General features: G+C 24.6%; 1 protein-coding gene across 5 annotated transcripts in view; it reads right to left on the bottom strand.

The window, feature by feature from the left end:
- Positions 1–20975, bottom strand: part of LOC122500399 (probable WRKY transcription factor protein 1) — a 35836-nt gene that overhangs the window by 3660 nt on the left and 11201 nt on the right. For 3 of the 5 annotated variants that reach the window (XM_043609311.1, XM_043609315.1, XM_043609312.1), the window contains exons 8-15: positions 18395–18836; positions 13987–14980; positions 12649–13639; positions 11490–12344; positions 5556–7356; positions 3840–4035; positions 3458–3559; positions 3224–3349 (exon numbers count right to left, since the gene is read on the bottom strand). In XM_043609311.1, coding sequence (XP_043465246.1) covers positions 3224–3349; positions 3458–3559; positions 3840–4035; positions 5556–7356; positions 11490–12344; positions 12649–13639; positions 13987–14980; positions 18395–18836 — 5507 coding nt within the window. The remainder of the gene's footprint in view (positions 1–3223; positions 3350–3457; positions 3560–3839; positions 4036–5555; positions 7357–11489; positions 12345–12648; positions 13640–13986; positions 14981–18394; positions 18837–20975) is intronic. The other 2 variants (XM_043609314.1, XM_043609313.1) reach the window with 2 other exon arrangements.

Here is a 20975-nt window from a genome sequence, read left to right as displayed (position 1 = left end):
AAATTTTTAATAATAATTTCATTTATCGAGGAATTTGATTAAAATATTGTATAAAAAATAATTCATAAAAATAATAATTAAATAAATAATTAAAATTTTCATAAAATAATTGAATGTCGGAGAAAAATTTTATTATTTATATAAATAATTGAATTCTTACAACGAATTTTATTGAAGTTTATAAAAATAATTGAATTTCGGTGAAGAATTTTATTATTTATAAAAATAATTGAATTCTTAAAAAGAAATATGTTAAATTTTTTTAAATAATTAAATTCTTGCGACGAATTTTCTAAAAATATTTTTAAATAATTGATAATTTTCGAAAAATTTTATGAAATTTTGTATTTTAACTAATTGAATTCCTGGGAAAATTTTATTTTTTATGAAAATAATTGAATTGTTTTGAATTAATTTACTAAAAATTGAATAATTGAAATTTCTAAGAAGAATGTTATTTAATTTGTTTTTGAATAATTGAATTCTCGTGAAAAATTTTATTATTTGGGAAAATAATTGAATAAGTGTGAAGAATTAAAGAAAGAATTTTTCAATTTTTAAAAAATAATTGAATTTATGAAAATAATTGAATTCTTACGAAGAATTCTATATAATAATTTTTTTTTAAATAATTGAATAATTGTGAAGAATTAAAGAAAAAGTTATAAATTAATTAAAAAATAATTGAATTTACGAGGAGAATTTTATTGTTTTTAAAAATAATGAATTCTTGCGAAGAATTTTGTTTAATTTGTTTTAAAATAATTGAATTCTCATGAAAAATGTTATTATTTGGGAAAATAATTGAATAATTGTGAAGAATTAAAGAAAGAATCGAGGAAAGAATTTATCATTTTTTTAAAAAAATAATTGAATTTCGGTGAAGAATTTTATTATTTATAAAAATAATTGAATTCTTAAAAAAAACTATGTTAAATTTTTTTAAATAATTAAATTCTTGCGACGAATTTTATAAAAATATTTTTAAATAATTGATAATTTTCGAAAAATTTTATGAAATTTTGTATTTTAACTAATTGAATTCCTGGGAAAATTTTATTATTTATGAAAATAAATGAATTATTTTGAATTAATTTATTTAAAATTAAATAATTGAATTCCTACGAAATTTTGACAAGAATTTTATTAAAATTCTTAAATATAATTGAATTTCGATGAAGAATTTTATTATTTATAAAGATAATTGAAATTTTGACAATATTTCTTTTTTAATTTTTGAACATAATTGAATTTCTGCGAAGAATTTTATTATTTATAAAAATTAGTGAATTCATGAAAAAATTTTATAAAAATCTTTTTATATAATTGATGATTTTCGAAAAATTTTATGAAATTTTGTATTTTAAATAATTGAATTCCTGTGAAAATTTTATTACTTATGAAAATAATTGAATTATTTCAAAGAAATTTATTAAATATTGAATAATTGAATTCCTGTTGAATTTTGACAAGAATTTTATTAAAATTTTTAAAAATAATTGAATTTCGATGAAGAATTTTATTATTTATAAAGATAATTGAAATTTTGACGAGAATTTTTTTTTTATTTTTGAACATGTAATTGAAATTTCGCGAAGAACTTTTGTAACTTTTGAAAATAATTGAATTTCTGTAATCATTTGTAACTTTTCCAAAATCCAATTTTTTTGTAGTATTTTTGACTGAAATTCTTCTATCAATCTAGTATTTATGAAAATTGTAAAAATTATTTATAAAATAATTTGTAAGTCATAATTTTATGATAGTTTTTGAAAAATTAAGTTATTTAAAAAGAAATTATTGTCAGAAATTGAAAAAATTGAAGGTTTTGTGTTAAAATTCGAGGTAATTTCATAATTTACGAGGCAAAAAGGAAAAAAATCCATAGTTTTCTTATGAATTTTAAAAATTCCATTTTTTCCAGTACTTTTAGTAAAAATCCCTGACTTTTCCCTGACTTCCCTGACCAAAAATATTTATTTTTATTCTAATCCTGCTTCTAAATTTTTGAAAAATTCAATTATTTTCTAAATTTTTAACCTAAAAAATACAATATTGTATTAAAATGTAATTTTTAAAAGTAAACAAATAAAATTATTCAATAAAATTTAATTTAAATTGTTCACAGGAATTAAGAAAATAAATTAATAATTTTCAAAGTAAAAATTTAAAAGTTATTACAGTTTTACAACAATTAAAATTTTCAATGATTTCGATTAAATAATCTTTTAAATTTAAAATCTTTAAATCTTTTTAGAATTAAATCTTTTAATCATTTCTAAAAAAAAATCCTACTATAACGCTTTTAGTATTCAATTATCTAAAACAACTGAAATTTGTTTTTAAATCAATTCTTAGTAAAAAAGTTCAACTGAAATTCAACTATTTAAATACAAAAATAAATAATTATATTAAATAATTGAATGTTTCCCAAAATTTAATTCTTATAAAGAATTTATTAATTTCTTAAAAAATAATTAAATTTCTGAGAAGAATGTTATTTAATTTGTTTTTAAATAATTGAATTCTCATGAAAAATGTTATTATTTGGGAAAATAATTGAATAATTGTGAAGAATTAAAGAAAGAATCGAGGAAAGAATTTATCATTTTTTAAAAAAAATAATTGAATTTCTGAGAAGAATTTTATTATTTATGAAAATAATTGAATTCTTGCGAAGAATTTTATTATTTATGTGAAAATAATTTTATTCTTGCCTTGAATCTTATTTAAATTTAAATTTATTGCTTTGTGAAAATAATTGAATTCTTGTGGTAGAATTTTATAAAAAGTTTTTAAATTGATTTTCTTCGGAAAATTTTAGGAAATATTTTAAATAATTCAATTCAATTTTGAATCGATTATAATTTTATTTGATTCAAATTTTAATCTAGCATATTTTCAATTCTATTCAAATTTTAATTCAATTTTCAACTGATCTAATTCTAAATCAATCATAATTTTTACTACTCAAAATAAATTTATAGAATAAAAATTTTAATCGATTCTGAAAAAATGATGAAAAGAATTTCTCTCATAATTTGCATTATTTTTTATCGGCAATTTTTTAAAATGCTCTTTCTGTGATTTTGAACCCAATAACTCGCATAGGTTTTAAAAATTTCTAATCATTTCAAAAATGTTAAAAACCGAAGAATGTTGAAAAACCTTATAAGTTTAAAATCAATTTTGATAATTATCAAATATTTAAATATTCTCTCACCAAGAGTAGTGGTAGCGTTGATTCTTCCGCAGGGTAACGCAGTTGCTAACATTGTTCCATCGGCGGAAATATCGATACTAGCATCGTTGTGAATTTTACATTCCCGCACAACAACATTTTTCTCGGCTAAAAAAATAAAATGTTTTTTAACAATAATTTCTCTTTTTCTTTTTAATAACAAAAAAAAAAATACTTTTTCATTAGTAATTAAAATATTAAAAAGAATTCACTTACGATTTGTAATATCCGGAATTTCACCATCAGAAAAATCCCAAGCTTGAACGCGATAATTTGGAATTTCCAAACCGTTAAATGATATGCCAACAGGTACTTGATCTGTGAATAATTAAAAATTAGAAACACTTTTTTTTAATTACGTATTTCAAATTTTTCCAAAATTCAAAATATACAACAATTTTAAATAGTCTTTAAAAAAACAATTCCAGGGTTTCTACAAATTTTTCCTTGCAAAATATTCCATGACTTGAAAATTATCTAGAAAAATATTAGAAATAGTCGATTAAAAATATCACTGAGAATTCCAAGTATTTATATTTTTTTTTCTTTAGTTGTTATAAAAACCCTGAATTCAAAAAGAATTAAAATTCACTTTTACCTCTGATATCAACATCATCGCTGTCATCATTGCCCGGATCTTGACCGCCACTTCCGTCTCCTCCACCGCTGCCACCGCCATTTCCTCCATTAGCTGATACATAGCGTGGACTTAAAAATCTAGAACCTCTCCAAGTAGCTTGAGCCAGAAACCATCTTCTAAATTGCGGAGAAAAAGCTGGATGCGCTCCCATTTCCTATAAAAAAGAATTAATTTGTTTTTTCATTTTTTGAAAAATGAAAATTGTTGAAAATTAGGTAATCATTTCCAAACATTAAAAAGTATTCCAAAATAGTTAATTTTTAGTAATTTCACATGACTTTTGTTTTAACAACTTCAAATTTCTAGTAATTCAGATGTAAACAATAAGTTTTTCGATACTTTTTAGAAAGAAAAATTTAAGATTTATTTTATTTTCCACAAGTAAATTTTTTTAATTTTAAAAGAGAACATTTTTGTTAAAAAAAATGTAATGATTTTTGTAACTTTTATAATTTTGAATCTAATTTGAATATAATTCTAGCAAAGAATTTGATTAAAATTTATGGAAATAATTTAATACTTTCGAAAAATTTAAGAATGCTTGAATTCTTTCGAAAAATTTTACTAAAACTGTATTCAAAATAATTTTTTTCCTGAGAAAAATGTTATTGTTTACAAAAAAAAAAATTGAATTCTTGCGAAGAATTTTATTAAAGTTTTGGAAAATATTTGAATTGCGGTGAAGAATTTTATTATTTATAAAAATAATTGAATTCATAAAATATTTTATAAAAATCATTTTATATAATTAATATTTTTCGAAAAATTTTATGAAATTTTGTATTTTAAATAATTAAATTCCTGTGAAAATTTTATTACTTATGAAAATAATTGAATTATTTCAGAGAAATTTATTAAATATTCAATAATTGAATTCCTGTGGAATTTTGACAAGAATTTTATTAAAATTTTTAAAGATAATTGAATTTCGATGAAGAATTTTATTATTTATAAAGATAATTGAAATTTTGACGAGAAATTTTTTTTAATTTTTGAACATAATTGAAATTTTGCGAAGAATTTTTGTAACTTTTGAAAATAATTGAATTTCTGTAATCATTCGTAACTTTTCCAAAATTCAATTTTTTTCAGTATTTTTAACTGAAATTCTTCTATCAATCTAGTATTTATGAAAATTGTAAAAATTATTTATAAAAAAATTTGTATGTCATAATTTTATGATAGTTTTTGAAAAATTAAGTTATTTAAAAAGAAATTATTGTCAGAAATTGAAAAAATTGAAGGTTTTGTATTAAAATTCGAGGTAATTTCATAGTTTACGAGTCAAAAAGGAAAAAAATTCCGAGTTTTCTCATGAATTTTAAAAATTCAATTTTTTTCAGTACTTTTAGTAAAAATCCCTGACTTTTCCCTGACTTCCCTGACCAATTTTACTTTCCCTAACTTTTCCCTGACTTCCCTGACCTGTGGCAACCCTGTTAAAAGAAAATCTTCATAAAATTCAATTACTTTCAACATTTTCAGTAAAAATTATTTTTAAAAAACTCCATTATTTTTAAGAAAATTGAAATAAATTCTTGAAAACTATTCAATTTTATTTTAAAGAATTTTAATAAAAATCTTGTTAAGAATTAAATTATTTTCAATACAATTTTAATTACATTTTCTCGAAAGAATGGAATATTATTGAAAAAGTTGTTGATATTAAATTACCTGATTTCTATTTCCAAAATTCGACGTACTTGGTCCGGCTTGTTCATTATTAGAATTGCTATTCGAATTATTAGCATTCTCATGACTATTTTGTGTATTCGTATTTGGCAAGTAGAAAGGTGGCGTATGTGGCGGTGTGGGTGGTGCGACTTGAACGATCGGCACATTAAATTCATGACGATTATTCGTGGCCGACGACGATAGTAGAGGATCTCTGCCAAAAATGAGTGGACGACTTCTCGCTATAAGATAAGGTGGTCGCGGTGGATAATTATATTCCCTCTCGGGAACCGGTCGACTCCTTCCATAATGATAATCGTGTCTCAATTGATAAGCAGGCCTCGCGAGTTGCTCCAAACGATGACTGAAATAATTATTATCCTCATATCTGTGACGTATCATTCGCAAAAGTTCACTTCGAAATGGCGAATATCTCGTGGGACCTCTTCGCGACAGAACCGGACGCGTTGGCAACGATGCCAATTGCAAAAATGCACTCACCGATCTACCCTCGTTATTGTCATTATTACGTTGACGTGATGATTCGTCGTTTTCATTCCTTCTTCGATCGTATTCATTCAGAAGTCTTCTGTATTCCAATCGATCCTCCAACGATCTGTTCAATGGTCGTTCGCTATTCTCGTTCTGATTATTTTGAATTCTTTCCACAATACTTTGAACTTCTGCCGAGAGGGCATTTTCCGATGTAATGTGACCAATGTTCTGTTCCGTATTTTCGTTCAAAGTATCAGGTCTTGAATCAGCTCTTGAACTACCCGCTTCGGTAAAGTAATTCGATTCTGTGCTTTGTCTCGACGTTTCTGGACGAGTGGAATTTTCCGTCTCGCGAGTTTCATTTCGTTGTTGCTGCGGTTGCGTTTCATTGTTACAACAGGGAATATGAAACAAAGTTCGTAATTCCTCGAGGAGATTGAGATAATTTCTTGATTCTTGATCGGACGAGTGATGAAGATCGTTGCTTTCTAAATTTTGTGAACGCTCTGCATTTCCTCTTGTTTCACTTTGTGATGTTTCGGGACGTTCTTCGTTTTCGAATGAATTTGGACGATTTCTCTCTGTCTGCAAACCATTGTCAATTCGACTATTTTGCCGCTCGTTGACATCGGCGGGTGGAACGGTTAAATCCGAATTGAAGGGTCCATATTGACTGGATTCTAGTTCACGGCGAGTTGTTATCAATTGCTCGAGTAGTAAATCGGTTAATTGAAGAGCGAGATGGAGGAGAACGTACATTTTGTAGATTTGATCGTAGAGAACGCTGGTTTGTGAGCCATTTCCGGGTCTGTTCTCCTCGAAGAATTGAGTGAGACTCTCGACCATTAAACTGAGGACTTGACGCGCTCGTAGACGAGCGAATTCGCCTATTTCCTCCATTTCTTGATTCTCAGTGGTTTCGCGTGTCGTTTCCGATTGACTGTCGCTGTCTGAACCGCGATTAATTTCACTGTTTCGAGCGAGTGCTCTTTGCTGACGTACCAATGACTCTAGACGGACGATCATCGCTTGAAGTGATTCGGATGTATTTTGAACTCGATTACGTTCAGTGTTGTTGTTGTTGCTGCTGCTGTTGTTGTTGCTGCTGTTGTTATTGTTGTTGCTGGTGGAGTTGTTTGCATTGTTACTGTTACTGCTATTGTTTGCTGAAGTGCCGTTCGTCATTCGGGAATCATTTCGCCGGAAGGGCCACGGTCTTCGATGCTCGTAATGCCGAAATGGATTGAATTGAGTTCTGGAACCACGTTTCATACTCCTTGGTCCTAGAGAGAGCAATCTTGGTCGCCTGAAAAAAATACAATAATGCTGTCAATAATTTGACAATTAATAATTCATTACAGGGAGTGTCACGAAAATAAATTTGAAATTTAGCATTGCAACGAAAAGTTTGAATTTTGATTTTTTCCAGACTTTTCCCCTATTTTCCACGGTTGCCACAGGTCAAGAAAAAGTTAGCGAATTTCATAAAAACCGTTCAAATTTTTCAATTGAAAAAAAACTCTGATTTTTAATAAGTATAAACTCTAAAATTATTACGAATTTTAAAATACAAAACCTAAAATTTCTTCTATTTCTGAATAATGAAACTTAATTTATTGAAAATAAATTATTATTATTATTATTATTATTATTATTATTATTATTATAAAAAATTATTTTTTGAAGAACTTTTATAAAATTGTTATTTCTAAAATATTCAGTGAATAATTGTACTTGAAAAATGAGAAAATAATTGAATTTTGGAAGAATTTGCTTTTAACTTTTTTTCTGGACTTAAAGAATATTCTTTTCAACTCTAAAAATATTAGATAATATATGTAAAAAATAATTGTTTTAGAGAAGAAATTCAGTTAAAATTTCTAGAAAATAATTGAATTTTCGATAAGTTACAGTTGTAATTTTTAGATATTGCATTCAATTATTTTCTAGAAATAAAATTTAAAAAAATAAAAGAAAGTTTTCATAAAATATGATTAAAATTCAATTGTTTTCAATTCAATTTTATGAAATTTTCGATTATTTTTCAAAAAACGTTTATGAGAATTTTTAATTAAAATTTTGTAAATAAATAAATTTTTTAAACTTTCGGTTTAAATTATAGTTCAAACCTTCAAAAATATAAAATTACTTCTAAAAATTTTTATTTTGACATTTGCAAAGTTCGATGACTTTTTTTCGACTATTAAAATTGCAAAAGATTTGAAATTCAAAATTTCCGAAAATTTAAAATTTGAATCATTTTAATTAAAAATTATAATAAATGTAGGCTTTTGCAAAAATTTTAATTCGTTTTCTTTGAAAATTAGTTTAAACTTTTGAATAAAAATTTCAATTGGAAAATTTTACAATAATTAAAATTTCGTTAAATTAAATTGAAAACAAATAAATTTTAATCATTTTTTAATTGAACTTTCTTTTATTTTTTTTAAACAATTGAATTCTCAAAAAGTTTTTAAAATAATCAAAAATAATTGATTTAGAGAAGAATTTCAGTTTAAATTTCTTGAAAATATTTAAATACTGCAATTTCTAAAAATTACTACTGTAACTTCTCCAAAATTCAATAAAGTTTTTAGAATTTTTAACGACAATTCTTTTCTAAATCAATTATTTTTAATAATTAAGAAATTTTTTAAAGAATTTAATTGTAAAAAAGGAGAAAGTTTATATAAAACCACGTTTTAAATTCTGTTGTTTTCAATTCAATTTTGTTTTTAATTATTGGAAAATTTTTTGATTAGAAATTATTTTTGAAAATAGTTAAAAAATAGTATATGGCTGAAGTCCGCAACGTTTTTAAAAACGAAAACAAAAATTAATGAGACGATATTTGAGGCTCCGGATCTTAAAAGGGCACTTTCCGCATAGACTTTACATGGTGAAAGTGCCCTTTTAAGATCCGGAGCCTCATTTATTAAATTGGTTTCAAATTAAAATTATTTATAAGTAATTAGCCTCTTGGAAAAAGTTAATTCTTTAAAAATTTTAGGTTTAGAAAAATTAGAGATGAATTAACTTGAAAAAAAATTCTTTTCTAATTTTTCGTTTTTAAAAACGTTGTGGACTTTTTTCTCATAAAATACTCCACATAAAACTAAATTCGAAGGTAAATTTGTAATTTAGTCAGGGTTGCCACAAATATTTAATTTTATTTTTCCCTGATTTCCAAAAAAAAATTTCACTGTTTCCCTGACCATAAAGAATATTCTGATTCACTTTAAAAATTATTAGATACTCAAAAAAAATGTTCTATTACATTTATTTACAAACTTCTTTAATTGTAAAATTATTTAAAAACATCAATAACTTCTTTCTTAAATAAATATTTAATCATTATTATTTTTCTGTAGGAATTAAAATTCTTCAAAATATTCAGATTTAAACCTTTTTGAAATTCAACAACTTATAAGAATATTATTACAAAACATGAAGAAGACGATCTTCTTCATGTTTTGTAATAATTTAAATTGCTATAAAATTTTTTAAAATAAGTTAATTATTTACAAAAATCCTAAAAAAAAATCCTTCCCAAGAATTCAATTATTTTTACAAGAAGTACAATTTCACAAAAAAATTCAATTATTTAAAAAAAATGTAATAAAATTCGTTGCAATAATTCAATTATTTTTATAAATAATAATAAATCGATTATTCGTTTATTCATTTTTAAATCAACTTTTATTAGAAAATTCTAAACAAATTCAATTATTTAAATTAAAAAAATAAATAATTTATTGAATAATTGAATGTTTGTTAAAATTGAATTCTCATAAAAAATTTAATCAATAAAATTTTAAATAATTGAATTCGTTTGACAAATTTTAATAAAATTTTTTTAAGAACAATTACATTTATCGAGGAATTTGATTAAAATATTGTATAGAAAAAAATTCATAAAAATAATAATTAAATAAATAATTAAAATTTTCATAAAATAATTGAATGTCGGAGAAAAATTTTATTATTTATATAAATACTTGAATTCTTACAACGAATTTTATTCAAGTTTATAAAAATAATTGAATTTCGGTGAAGAATTTTATTATTTATAAAAATAATTAAATTCTTAAAAAGAAATATGTTAAATTTTTTTAAATAATTAAATTCTTGCGACGAATTATATAAAAATATTTTTAAATAATTGATAATTTTCGAAAAAATTTATGAAATTTTGTATTTTAACTAATTGAATTCCTGTGAAAATTTTATTACTTATGAAAATAATGAAATTATTTTGAATTGATTTATTAAAAATTGAATAATTGAATTACTACGAAATTTTGACAAGAATTTTATTAAAATTCTTAAATATAATTGAATTTCGATGAAGAATTTTATTATTTATAAAGATAATTGAAATTTTGACAATATTTATTTTTTAATTTTTGAACATAATTGAATTTCTGCGAAGAATTTTATTATTTTTTTGAAAATAATTGAATTCTTACAACGAATTTTATTCAAGTTTATATAAATAATTGAATTCTTACAACGAATTTTATTCAAGTTTATAAAAGTAATTGAATTTCGGTGAAGAATTTTATTATTTATAAAAATAATTGAATTCATGAAAATATTTTATAAAAATCTTTTTATATAATTGATATTTTTCGAAAAAATTTATGAAATTTTGTATTTTAAATAATTGAATTCCTGTGAAAATTTTATTGCTTATGAAAATAATTGAATTATTTTGAATTGATTTATTAAATATTGAATAATTAAATTCCTGTGGAATTTTGACAAGAATTTTATTAAAATTCTTAAATATAATTGAATTTCGATGAAGAATTTTATTATTTATAAAGATAATTGAAATTTTGACGAGAATTTTTTTTTAATTTTTGAACATAATTGAAATTTTGCGAAGAATTTTTGTAACTTTTGAAAATAATTGAATTTCTGTAATCATTTGTAACTTTTCCAAAATCCAATTTTTTTTAGTATTTTTAACTGAAATTCTTCTATCAATCTAGTATTTATGAAAATTGTAAAAATTATTTATAAAATAATTTGTAAGTCATAATTTTATGATAGTTTTTGAAAAATTAAGTTATTTAAAAAGAAATTATTGTCAGAAATTGAAAAAATTGAAGATTTTGTATTAAAATTCGAGGTAATTTAATAATTTACGAGGCAAAAAGGAAAAAAATTCAGTTTTCTCATGAATTTTAAAAATTCAATTTTTTCCAGTACTTTTAGTAAAAATCCCTGACTTTTCCCTAACTTCCCTGACCAATTTTACTTTCCCTGACTTTTCCCTGACTTCCCTGACCTGTGGCAACCCTGTTAGTTTAATTTCAGTATCGATCCCTGCTTTCTATAAAATTCACTGACTTTTCTAAAACTGGGGCAACCTTATAGAAGTATGTTTAATTTTTTTGTGAAATTCCCTGTGTTCATTAATTAATGTCAAACCTGATGTACATTCTGCGTCCGTAACGCCAGACTCTTTGGTAAGTGTACTGCTTGCCGCGATTGTTCAAATTATTCGGCGACGAATCCATCGACAGAGCCGAATTTGAACTCTCGGATGTGCTCTCATTCTCTGGATTTGCTGAGGGATTTAGAGAATTTCTCATATTTCTTGACGAACTTGGACCTTCATCATTGAGTGGATCATTTGAATCAAGAAGTTGCGTGCTCGGTGGAATATTCACGCTCGCTGACAAATTGGAAATAAAACTCGCGATACTTGGCAATTGAACGGTCGCATTACTGGTCAAACTGGAATAAGTGTGATCACTCATTGCACTTGGTTGTGGATTCGGTGCATCGAGATCAATTGGTGAACCGTCCCACGTCTCACGTTCACGCAGTGCTTTCAATATTTCCAAAAGACGATTATTTCGTCTCATACGTCGCAATTCTGATTCGGTGGGTAATAAATTCGATAGACTTATATTTGTCGAGTTTTGTGATTGAGATGACGAGGAAGGTGTTTCTTGTGTTGGTTTTGGCATTTTTTGCGACGTACTTTCTGCTGATGTGGACGGTCGTTGTTCTTTACAATAAACACCATCTTTATATTGCTTCTTATAATTTTCAATTAATGTTTTTTTGAAATTTTTCGCTGACTCGTTGTTTTGGGTTTCATTTGAACTACTCATGGAACTTTGTGAATTTGAGGAAGATGACGTTCCACTTGTGGAAGGTTGTTGATCGGCATTTTCACCCTCAACTCTCAGGGTGAGATGAAGACTGCGAATTTGCCGCTGTAAATCCTCCCACATTCTTCGAACTTGCTGAAGTTGCACAATCTCTAATCTTGCACTGAAAGAAAATAAATTACATATCTTTAAAGGTTTCGCTTTAGTTAATTATTGGTAAAAGAAAAAGGAGCATAATAATAGTTATTGAAAAATTAAATTTGACAAATGAAAATCATCGTGAAATGTAAAACCATGATAACATGAATTTGAATTGAATTTGAAAAAAAAAAAATTGAATTGAAAAATAAAACCTAAAAAAGGGATTTTATAAATGTTTTATTTAAATTATTAAAAAAAAATGTTCACTTGAAATAAAATAAAATTTTATTGTTTTTTTTAATAGTTAAATCTGAAAATTCTCTCACCGGCACAATCGTTGCATGTTATCGATGTATCTACTGAGAAGTTGAATTCCCTGACGAACGCCAATATTATCACTGAGACTCTGATTCTGCGACAAGGGACTAACTCTATTCATTCTTCGATTTCGCTCCTCCTTGAGTCTCTTGGCTTCGGCACTATTATTATTATTATTACCCTTTCTAGTTGGCGGTTGTCTTCGTGAATTACGAGATTCATCGTCCTCCCGTGAATCATCATTACTCCTGGAAGTCGTTGCTCTTGCCTCTGGTTCCGCTCTCGTCTCACTTTGAGCAGTTTCCTGATTTGATTCCATTCGTCTCGCTTGATTCTCTCGAAGACTTCTAAACGGAAAGAGTGGCGGTCGCTCATAACGCGTTGAATTTATCGAAATTGGTGATAATTGATTTCTGTCATGATTACGCGACTCGGTTGATTGGACCCGATCGTTTGTATTCCTTCTGCCTTGTTCGTTGGAAAATAATTCATTATCACTGTCTCTATTCGATGGATTCAATTGTATCCATCGGCTCGTCCATCTTTGGAAACTTGAATTTGGATTTAAATTCTGATCCTCTTGATTTGAATCTGAATTACTGTTTTCCTCGAGTAACCAGTAGCCGTTGTCGGATTGCTCGCGAGCGATTTCCGCCGCCGTATGACTCGATAGATTTTCCGTTTGATTTGTTCGCTCTGAATTGAGACTCCTTTTGAATGAATCGAGAGCCATTTGCAATTCATAAGTAATCAAGCTTAATGTTCTTTGGTTTCTGTCGTTATTTATATTTTGATCAGATGTTGGATTCTCTGTTTGTTCGCTATTATTTGCCGTCGATGGATTGGCATTGCGATTTTCTGGTGGACTTGTGGAATTTTGTGATTGCCTTGGAATGCTGGGTTGAAAGGCGGATCTCGAACTTACTGTGAAATTTGAGGTGCCAAAAAGTTGTGATCGAACTTCGTTGAAACTTTCGTCACTGGACGGGGAACTGTCTTCTGAAAATAACATTTTTTTATTGTAAAAAAATCATTTTGTTATTGTTTTTTCTATTTTAATATTACATATTTACAGGGTTGCCACAAAAATTTAACTTTATTTTTCCCTGATTTTCAAACAGAACTTTGACTTTTTCCCTGACCCAAAAGAATATTTTGCTTCACTCTAAAAATTATTAAATATTAAGTAAAATGTTAGTAGACACCCTGTAATAAATTCTAAACATTTAATTTTTTCCAGTAATTTTAATAAAAATCCCTGACTTTTCCTTGAATCCCCTAATTTCCCTGACCTTTGGCAACCCTTAATAAAGTTTAAAAAAAGTTGAGAAGAAGTGATCACTTACCAGTAATTTCGATTCGTACTCGTGAATTGGAATTGTAGTTCGGATACCAAATGTGGGAACCCTCGCGACGACGTCGTCTTCTCGGCGGCTCATCATCCGTATCCGTATCGTCGACTCTCCTTCTATTCGTCCTCGAGTTTGATTGCGTTCTACTTCTACTGTGAGTTGAATTCCCACGGCTACTTCCCTCCCTGGGTGTTGTAGTTGTCGTTGTTGCTGTTCCTCTATTCGAATTCGATTCCTCAGCAGTATTCAAATTCTCCCGTGAATTTAAAAATCTATCGACAATTTCCCTGAGATAATCTTCATTTCGATTCTCCGTTTCTTGGCCTTGTTCCGTTCTACCAGAATTATTCTCCTCTTGAGTTCGATTAGTCTCCGATTCGTTACCTCTAGTTCGACTCTCATCACTCCTGTTTCTACTACTTTCTCCATTTCTAGAAGAAGGACGCAAAGTGTCATTAGATAACATTACGGAAATAGATTCAAGAAAATTTAATTGGGAAACTGCGGTTGCCTGATTGGGACGTAAAACTCCATTTGTTGATAATTCATCGCGAAGCATTTCAATTCGTGAACTTGTATTGGTGAGTTGAACTTCCATATTGTTGAGTGCTTCAATTTCATCGTTGAGTGCATTGCGAAGAACTTGCTGCAAACTCGTTGTTGTGTGCGCTTGTAAATGTTCACGTAATTTTTGTAATCTCGCGAGGCACGCACTATTATTTTCGGCTGTTGCATTTAATGCCTCGCGCAATATTTGAAGTGCAGTGCCAATTTCCTCTTGCTCGGCCCTTGCCATTAAAACACGTTGATATCGTTGAAGTTTCTCCAAACTTGTATTATTCGCTTGAGCACTGTAATTCAATCGACTTCGTACACTCCAAGCGGATGCTTGAGTCTCCAAATAATTTCTACTCGGCTCCCTTGTTTCCGTCGATTGCGAACTTGTTGATGATTCTGGCGCGTCCATTGGATCAGTTCCACGATCAATCTATAAATACACATTTTCAGTTTGCAATTAATTTCTAAAGTACAAATTTTATTCTATAAATTAGAATTGTCACAAAAATTTTTAAAAAAAAATTTTTCCTAGTGACAATTGTTATTTTTAATTTTTAAAGGAGCAAAATCGATGGTCGAAACTTTGGAAAAGTTGTCGAAAAATGAGAAAAAGAATCACTTTTTCAAAAAATTCAGGGCTCGAACCAGTGAAAGTATTTAAAAATACGGACATTACGGACCAAAAAAGAAAAATTACGGACAATTTATGAACCAATGACTGACAAAAATATAAACAGTCCGAGTCAAATAAGAGAACATTTTACTTAAAACAATAAATTAAATTTTTTCATAAATATAAAATATGAAGATATCGATAACTCCGAGTCTTCGACTCGGAGTGATCAATTTCTTCATGTTTTATAGTAATGACCGAGTTATAAAATCATTATCAATTCAATTATTACATTCAAGAATTTTTAACTAAAATTCTTCTTTAAATCGATTATTTTTTAATAATTTTCGAAAAAGTTCATTGACAATTTTCAAATCTATTTGTTTACAATATTCAATTTTACGAAATTTCGATTATTCGTAAATTCTTCAATTAAATATATAGGTATTAGAAAATAAAAACTTCACAAAATATATAAAAAATTCAATTAAACTTTTTCAAAAAAATTAATTTCCAAATTCAATTATTTCTGAAAATTCACGCTACATTGCTTTTAATATTCAATTATTATCCAAAATTTTAACTGAAATTCATTTTTATGAAATGAAAATCAATTTTTATTAGATAATTCTACTAGAATTAAATTATTTAAATTCAAATAAAATGCAAATAAATAATTTATTCAATAAAAATTGAATAGATTTTTAAAATTCAATTCCCTTGCAAAAATTCTATCAACAAATTTTTAAATAATTTAATTCTTTCGACGAATTTTAATAAAATTTTTAAGAATAATTACACTTCTCAAGAAATTCGAATAAAATTGTATTAAAAATAATTGAATCATTAAGAAGAATATTATTACTCTTGAAAATAATTAAATTTCTGCAATAATTTGTAACTTTTCCAAAATTAAATCTTTTTTTCGTGTTTTTAACTAAAATTCTTCTATAAATGCATTATTTTTAATAATTACGAAAATAATTGAATCTCTATATAAAATTTTATTATTTATGAAAATAATTGAGTTTCTGCAATATTTCTAATAATTTTTGAAAAAGTTCTTTAAGAATTTTCAAATTCATTTGTTTACAATTCAATTTCAGAAAATTTTAATTATTCGTAAATTCTTCAATATATTACAAAATAAAACTTGATATAATTTAAAAAAAATCCGCAATTAAACTTTCTCAAAAAAATTAATTCTACAGAATTATTAGTTAAAAATATTAAAAATTAAAATTTTCAAAGATTTTAATTTGAAACATTTTCAAAATTCAATTATTCAATTGATTCAATTAATTCAATTTCAGAAAATTTTAATTATTCGTAAGTTCTTCAATATATTACAAAATAAAAACTTGATATAATTTTAAAAAAAATCCGCAATTAAACTTTCTCAAAAAAATTAATTCCACAGAATTATTAGTTAAAAATATGAAAAATTAAAATTTTCAAAGATTTTAATTTGAAAACCTTTTCAAAATTCAATTATTTTTAAAAAATCCACGCTATAATGCTTTTAATATTCAATTATATTATCTAAAATTTTAACTAAAATTCATTTTTAAATCAAATTTTTCTTAAAAAATTCTACGAGAATTAGGTAAATTACAAAAAAAACATAATTAATAAATAATTTTTTGAATAATTAAATGTTTCTTAAAATTGAATTCCCATAAAGAATTTTATTAATAAATTTTTAAATCATTGAATTCTTTTGACGAATTTTAATAAATTTTTAAGAATAATTACATTTTTCGAGAAATTCGTTTAAAATTGTATTAAAAATAATTGAAATTCTGCAATGTGTTTTATTATTTAAGAAAATAATTGAATTCCTAAAAAGAATTTTATTATTTACGAAAATAATTAATTCCATGTAAAAAATTTATTATTTATGAATTATTATTGAATGATTGTGAAGAAATTTATAAAAAATTTGCAAATAATTGAAGTGAAGTTTTTATTATTTTATGATAATTAAAAGTTTGCGTAGAATTTTAACAATTTTTTTAAATAATTGAATTCTTTTGGAAAATTTAATTAAAATAGTAGATATTGAAAATCATTGAATTGAGGAAAATTTTTTAATTGAAATTTCGACAAGAATTTTACTAAAAATTTTAAAAATAATTAAATTTTGGAGATGAAATTAATTAATATTTAATTTTTAAAATTTTTAAATTTTTAAATTTAATTATTTCTAAAAATCCACGCTACATTGCTTTTAATATTCAATTATTATTTAAAATTTTAACTGAAATTCATTTTTAAATCAATTTTTATTAAAAATTCAACTAGAATTCAATTATTTAAATACAAAAATAAATAATTTATTGAATAATTGAATGTTTCTTAACATTGAATTTCCATATTGAATTTTATCAACAAATTTTTAAATAATTCAATTCTTTCGACGAATTTTAATAAAACTTTTAAGACTAATTACACTTTTCAAAAAATTCGATTAAAACTGTATTAAAAATAATTGAAATTCTGCGATAAAGTTTATTATTTATGAAAATAATTGAATCCCTAAGAAGAATTTTATTATTTTTGAACAATATTTAATTTTTGCGAAGAATATTATTACTCTTGAATATAATTGAACTTCTGCAATAATGTCTAACTTTTCCAAAATTAAATCTTTTTTTCGTGTTTTTAATTAAAATTCTTCTATAAATGCATTATTTTTAATAATTTTTGAAAAAGTTCTTTAAAAACTTTCAAATTCATTTGTTTACAATTCAATTTTACAAAATTTTAATTACTCGTAAATTCTTCAATATTAAATATATATTAGAATATAAAAACTTCAAATAATTTCAAAGAAATCCGCAATTAAACATTCTTAAAAAAATTAATTCCACAGAATTGTTAGTTAAAAAATTGGAAAATTCAGATTTTCAAAGATTTTAATTTGAAACCTTTTCAAAATTTAATTATTTTTAAAAATTCACACTGTAATGCTTTTAATATTCAATTATATTATCTAAAATTTAAACTAATATTAATTTTTAAATCAAATTTTCTTAGAAAATTCAACGAGAATTAAATTATAAAAAAACAAAATTAATATTTCTTTTCTAAGAATTAATAAATTAAAAACATTTCATTATTCTTTAAATAAAATAAAATACTTCCTCCATGAGGAAGAAATAATGAAATAAATTAGAAAAAATAAAAAATATTCTTTTAGTAAAAAATATTTAAAAATTAAAATCTTACCGTGTCTCTATTTCGAGAGATGGCACAGTATCTTCGAACAACCGATTGATATTGATCGACTAAATTTCGATAACAAAGATTTATCCTGCGCTCAGTTTCCTGGGCGTCATTGCGAAATAATCGCTCTCCCATTTGCGGCCACTCGTTCTCAATATTTTCCGCTCTGATTATGCTTCGATTAATTAGACTGAGTGCAAGAAGTTCAGACGTTGATAGTTGTCCATTGTTGGTATCGTCGGAGGAACGATTTTCATTTCTCGTTTCGTTTCTCGGATTAGTAGAAGCACTATTATTTGTATTTGTATTTGTATTTGGAGTTTGCTCGGCAATTCTCTCAACCAAACGACCAAATTCAACAGGATTTCCCATGCTGTTTGAACGAAAAATTGTGCTCGTCGAGGGTCGTCTTATTGGCGCAGAAACCACCGGAACCGACGCGTCTCTAAAAAAATATTTTTAATTTCCTATTCAAAAACAGTTTCTTATTGATTGTTAAAAATTGTTGCCTATTTAATTACTAAGAATATACTGCTAATAAATTTCTATCTAAAATTCTAAATGCAAAGGAAATAAGTTGTTTCTAAAAGCGACACAAACCAAAAGTTAGTAATACCAAAGGTTTTGAAAAATATACAAAATGTAAAAATGAAAATTAAATTAAATACAAATGTAAAATAGAAAAATGGCAAGAGAATAAAGTAGAAAGAGACTAAGTAAGAACAAAGAGAGTAAAACGAGCAAAATTATTATTACAATAAGAAAATTAGAGTTCAGGGTGGTCACAAGTTTCAGTTTATCAATCTTCCTGACAATTTACTGACATTAAAATTATTTTCCCTGACAAAATTCTTTTTACTGGAAAATACGAAAGTTTACGCAAAATTAGTAAAATTTAAAAATTTTAAAAATTTCTAAAAATTACAAGTACAGCCCTTCCTGAATTCAATTATTTTCTACAATTTTCAAATAATCTTCATCTCTTCTCTCTTTTAACTAATTTTCCGAAAGTTCTTTTAGAATTCAACTATTTAAATACAGGGCTCGAACTAGGTTTGTAAATTTGCTTCAAGTCCGTAATAATTTTTTTTTTTGAAAAACGGCCCGTAAAATCCGTAATTTGATTGAGAAAAGACGAAATGTCCGTAAATTGTACGATATAATTTAAAAATTTTGAAAAAGTTAGAAATGATTGCAGAAATTCAATTATTTTCAAAAGTAATAAAATTCTTCGCAAAAATTCAATTATGTTCAAAAAATTTTTTTAAATTCTCGTCAAAATTTCAATTATCCTCAGAAATAATTAAATTCATCTCCGAAATTCAATTATTTTCAAAAATTTTGATAAATAAAATACTTGGCAAAATTTCAATTATTTTAAAAAGTTTTCCATTCAATGATTTTCAATATCTACAATTTTAAGAAAATTTTCCAACAGAATTCAATTATTTAAAAAATAAAATTCTACGCAAACCTTGAATGATTTTCATAAAATAATAAAAATTGAATAAAAAAAATTTCAAATTTCACAGAAATTCAAATTGAATTTCTGTGAAATTTGATTGAAAATAATTTAAAAAACAAATTTTTTATAAATTTCTTCGCAATCATTCAATTATTCAGTAAATAATAAAATTTTTACAGGGATTCAATTATTTTCGTAAATAATAAAATTCTTTTTAGGAATTCAATTATTTTCATAAATAAGAAAACACATTACAGAATTTTAATTATTTTCAATACAATTTTAATCAAATTCCTCGAAAAATGTAATTGAAGTATTTAAAAATTTATTAATAAAATTCTTTATGGGGATTCAATTTTAAGAAACATTTAATTATTCAATAAATTATTTATTAATTTTGTTATTTTTATAATTTAATTCTCGTAGAATTTTCTATAAAAATTTTGATTTAAAAATGAATATTAATTTAAATTTTAGATAATATAATTGAATATTAAAAGCATTATAGCGTGAATTTTTAGAAATAATTAAATTTTGAAAAGGTTTCAAATTAAAATCTTTGAAAATCTGAATTTCTCATATTTTTAACTAACAATTCTGTGGAATTAATTTTTTTGAGAAAGTTTAATTGCGGATCTTTTTGAAATTATTCGAAATTTTTATTTTCTAATATATATTTAATATTGAAGAATTTACGAGTAATTGAAATTTTGTAAAATTGAATTGTAAACAAATGAATTTGAAAATTCTTAAAGAACTTTTTCAAAAATTATTAAAAATAATGCATTTATAGAAGAATTTAAGTTAAAAACACGAAAAAAATGATTTAATTTGGGAAAAGTTACAAATTAATTCTTCGCAGAAATTAAATATTTTTTAACAATAATAAAATTTTTTAGGGATTCAATTATTTTCACAAATAATAAAACTCATCTCAAAATTTCTATTATTTAAATACAAAATTTAATAATTTATTGAATTATTGAATATTTCTTAAATTTTAATTTCTTTTGAAGAATTTTATTCAAATTTTTAAGAATAATTGAGATTTTAGCGAAATTAATTTTAAATTATATTAAAAATAATTGAAATCCTTCAAAAAATTTTATGAAAATTGTA

Source organism: Leptopilina heterotoma, unplaced genomic scaffold (genome assembly GCF_015476425.1).
Source record: "Leptopilina heterotoma isolate Lh14 unplaced genomic scaffold, ASM1547642v1 Lhet_183, whole genome shotgun sequence".
Classification (NCBI taxonomy): Eukaryota; Metazoa; Arthropoda; class Insecta; order Hymenoptera; family Figitidae; genus Leptopilina; species Leptopilina heterotoma.
This window is presented reverse-complemented; position numbering and strand designations above follow the sequence as displayed.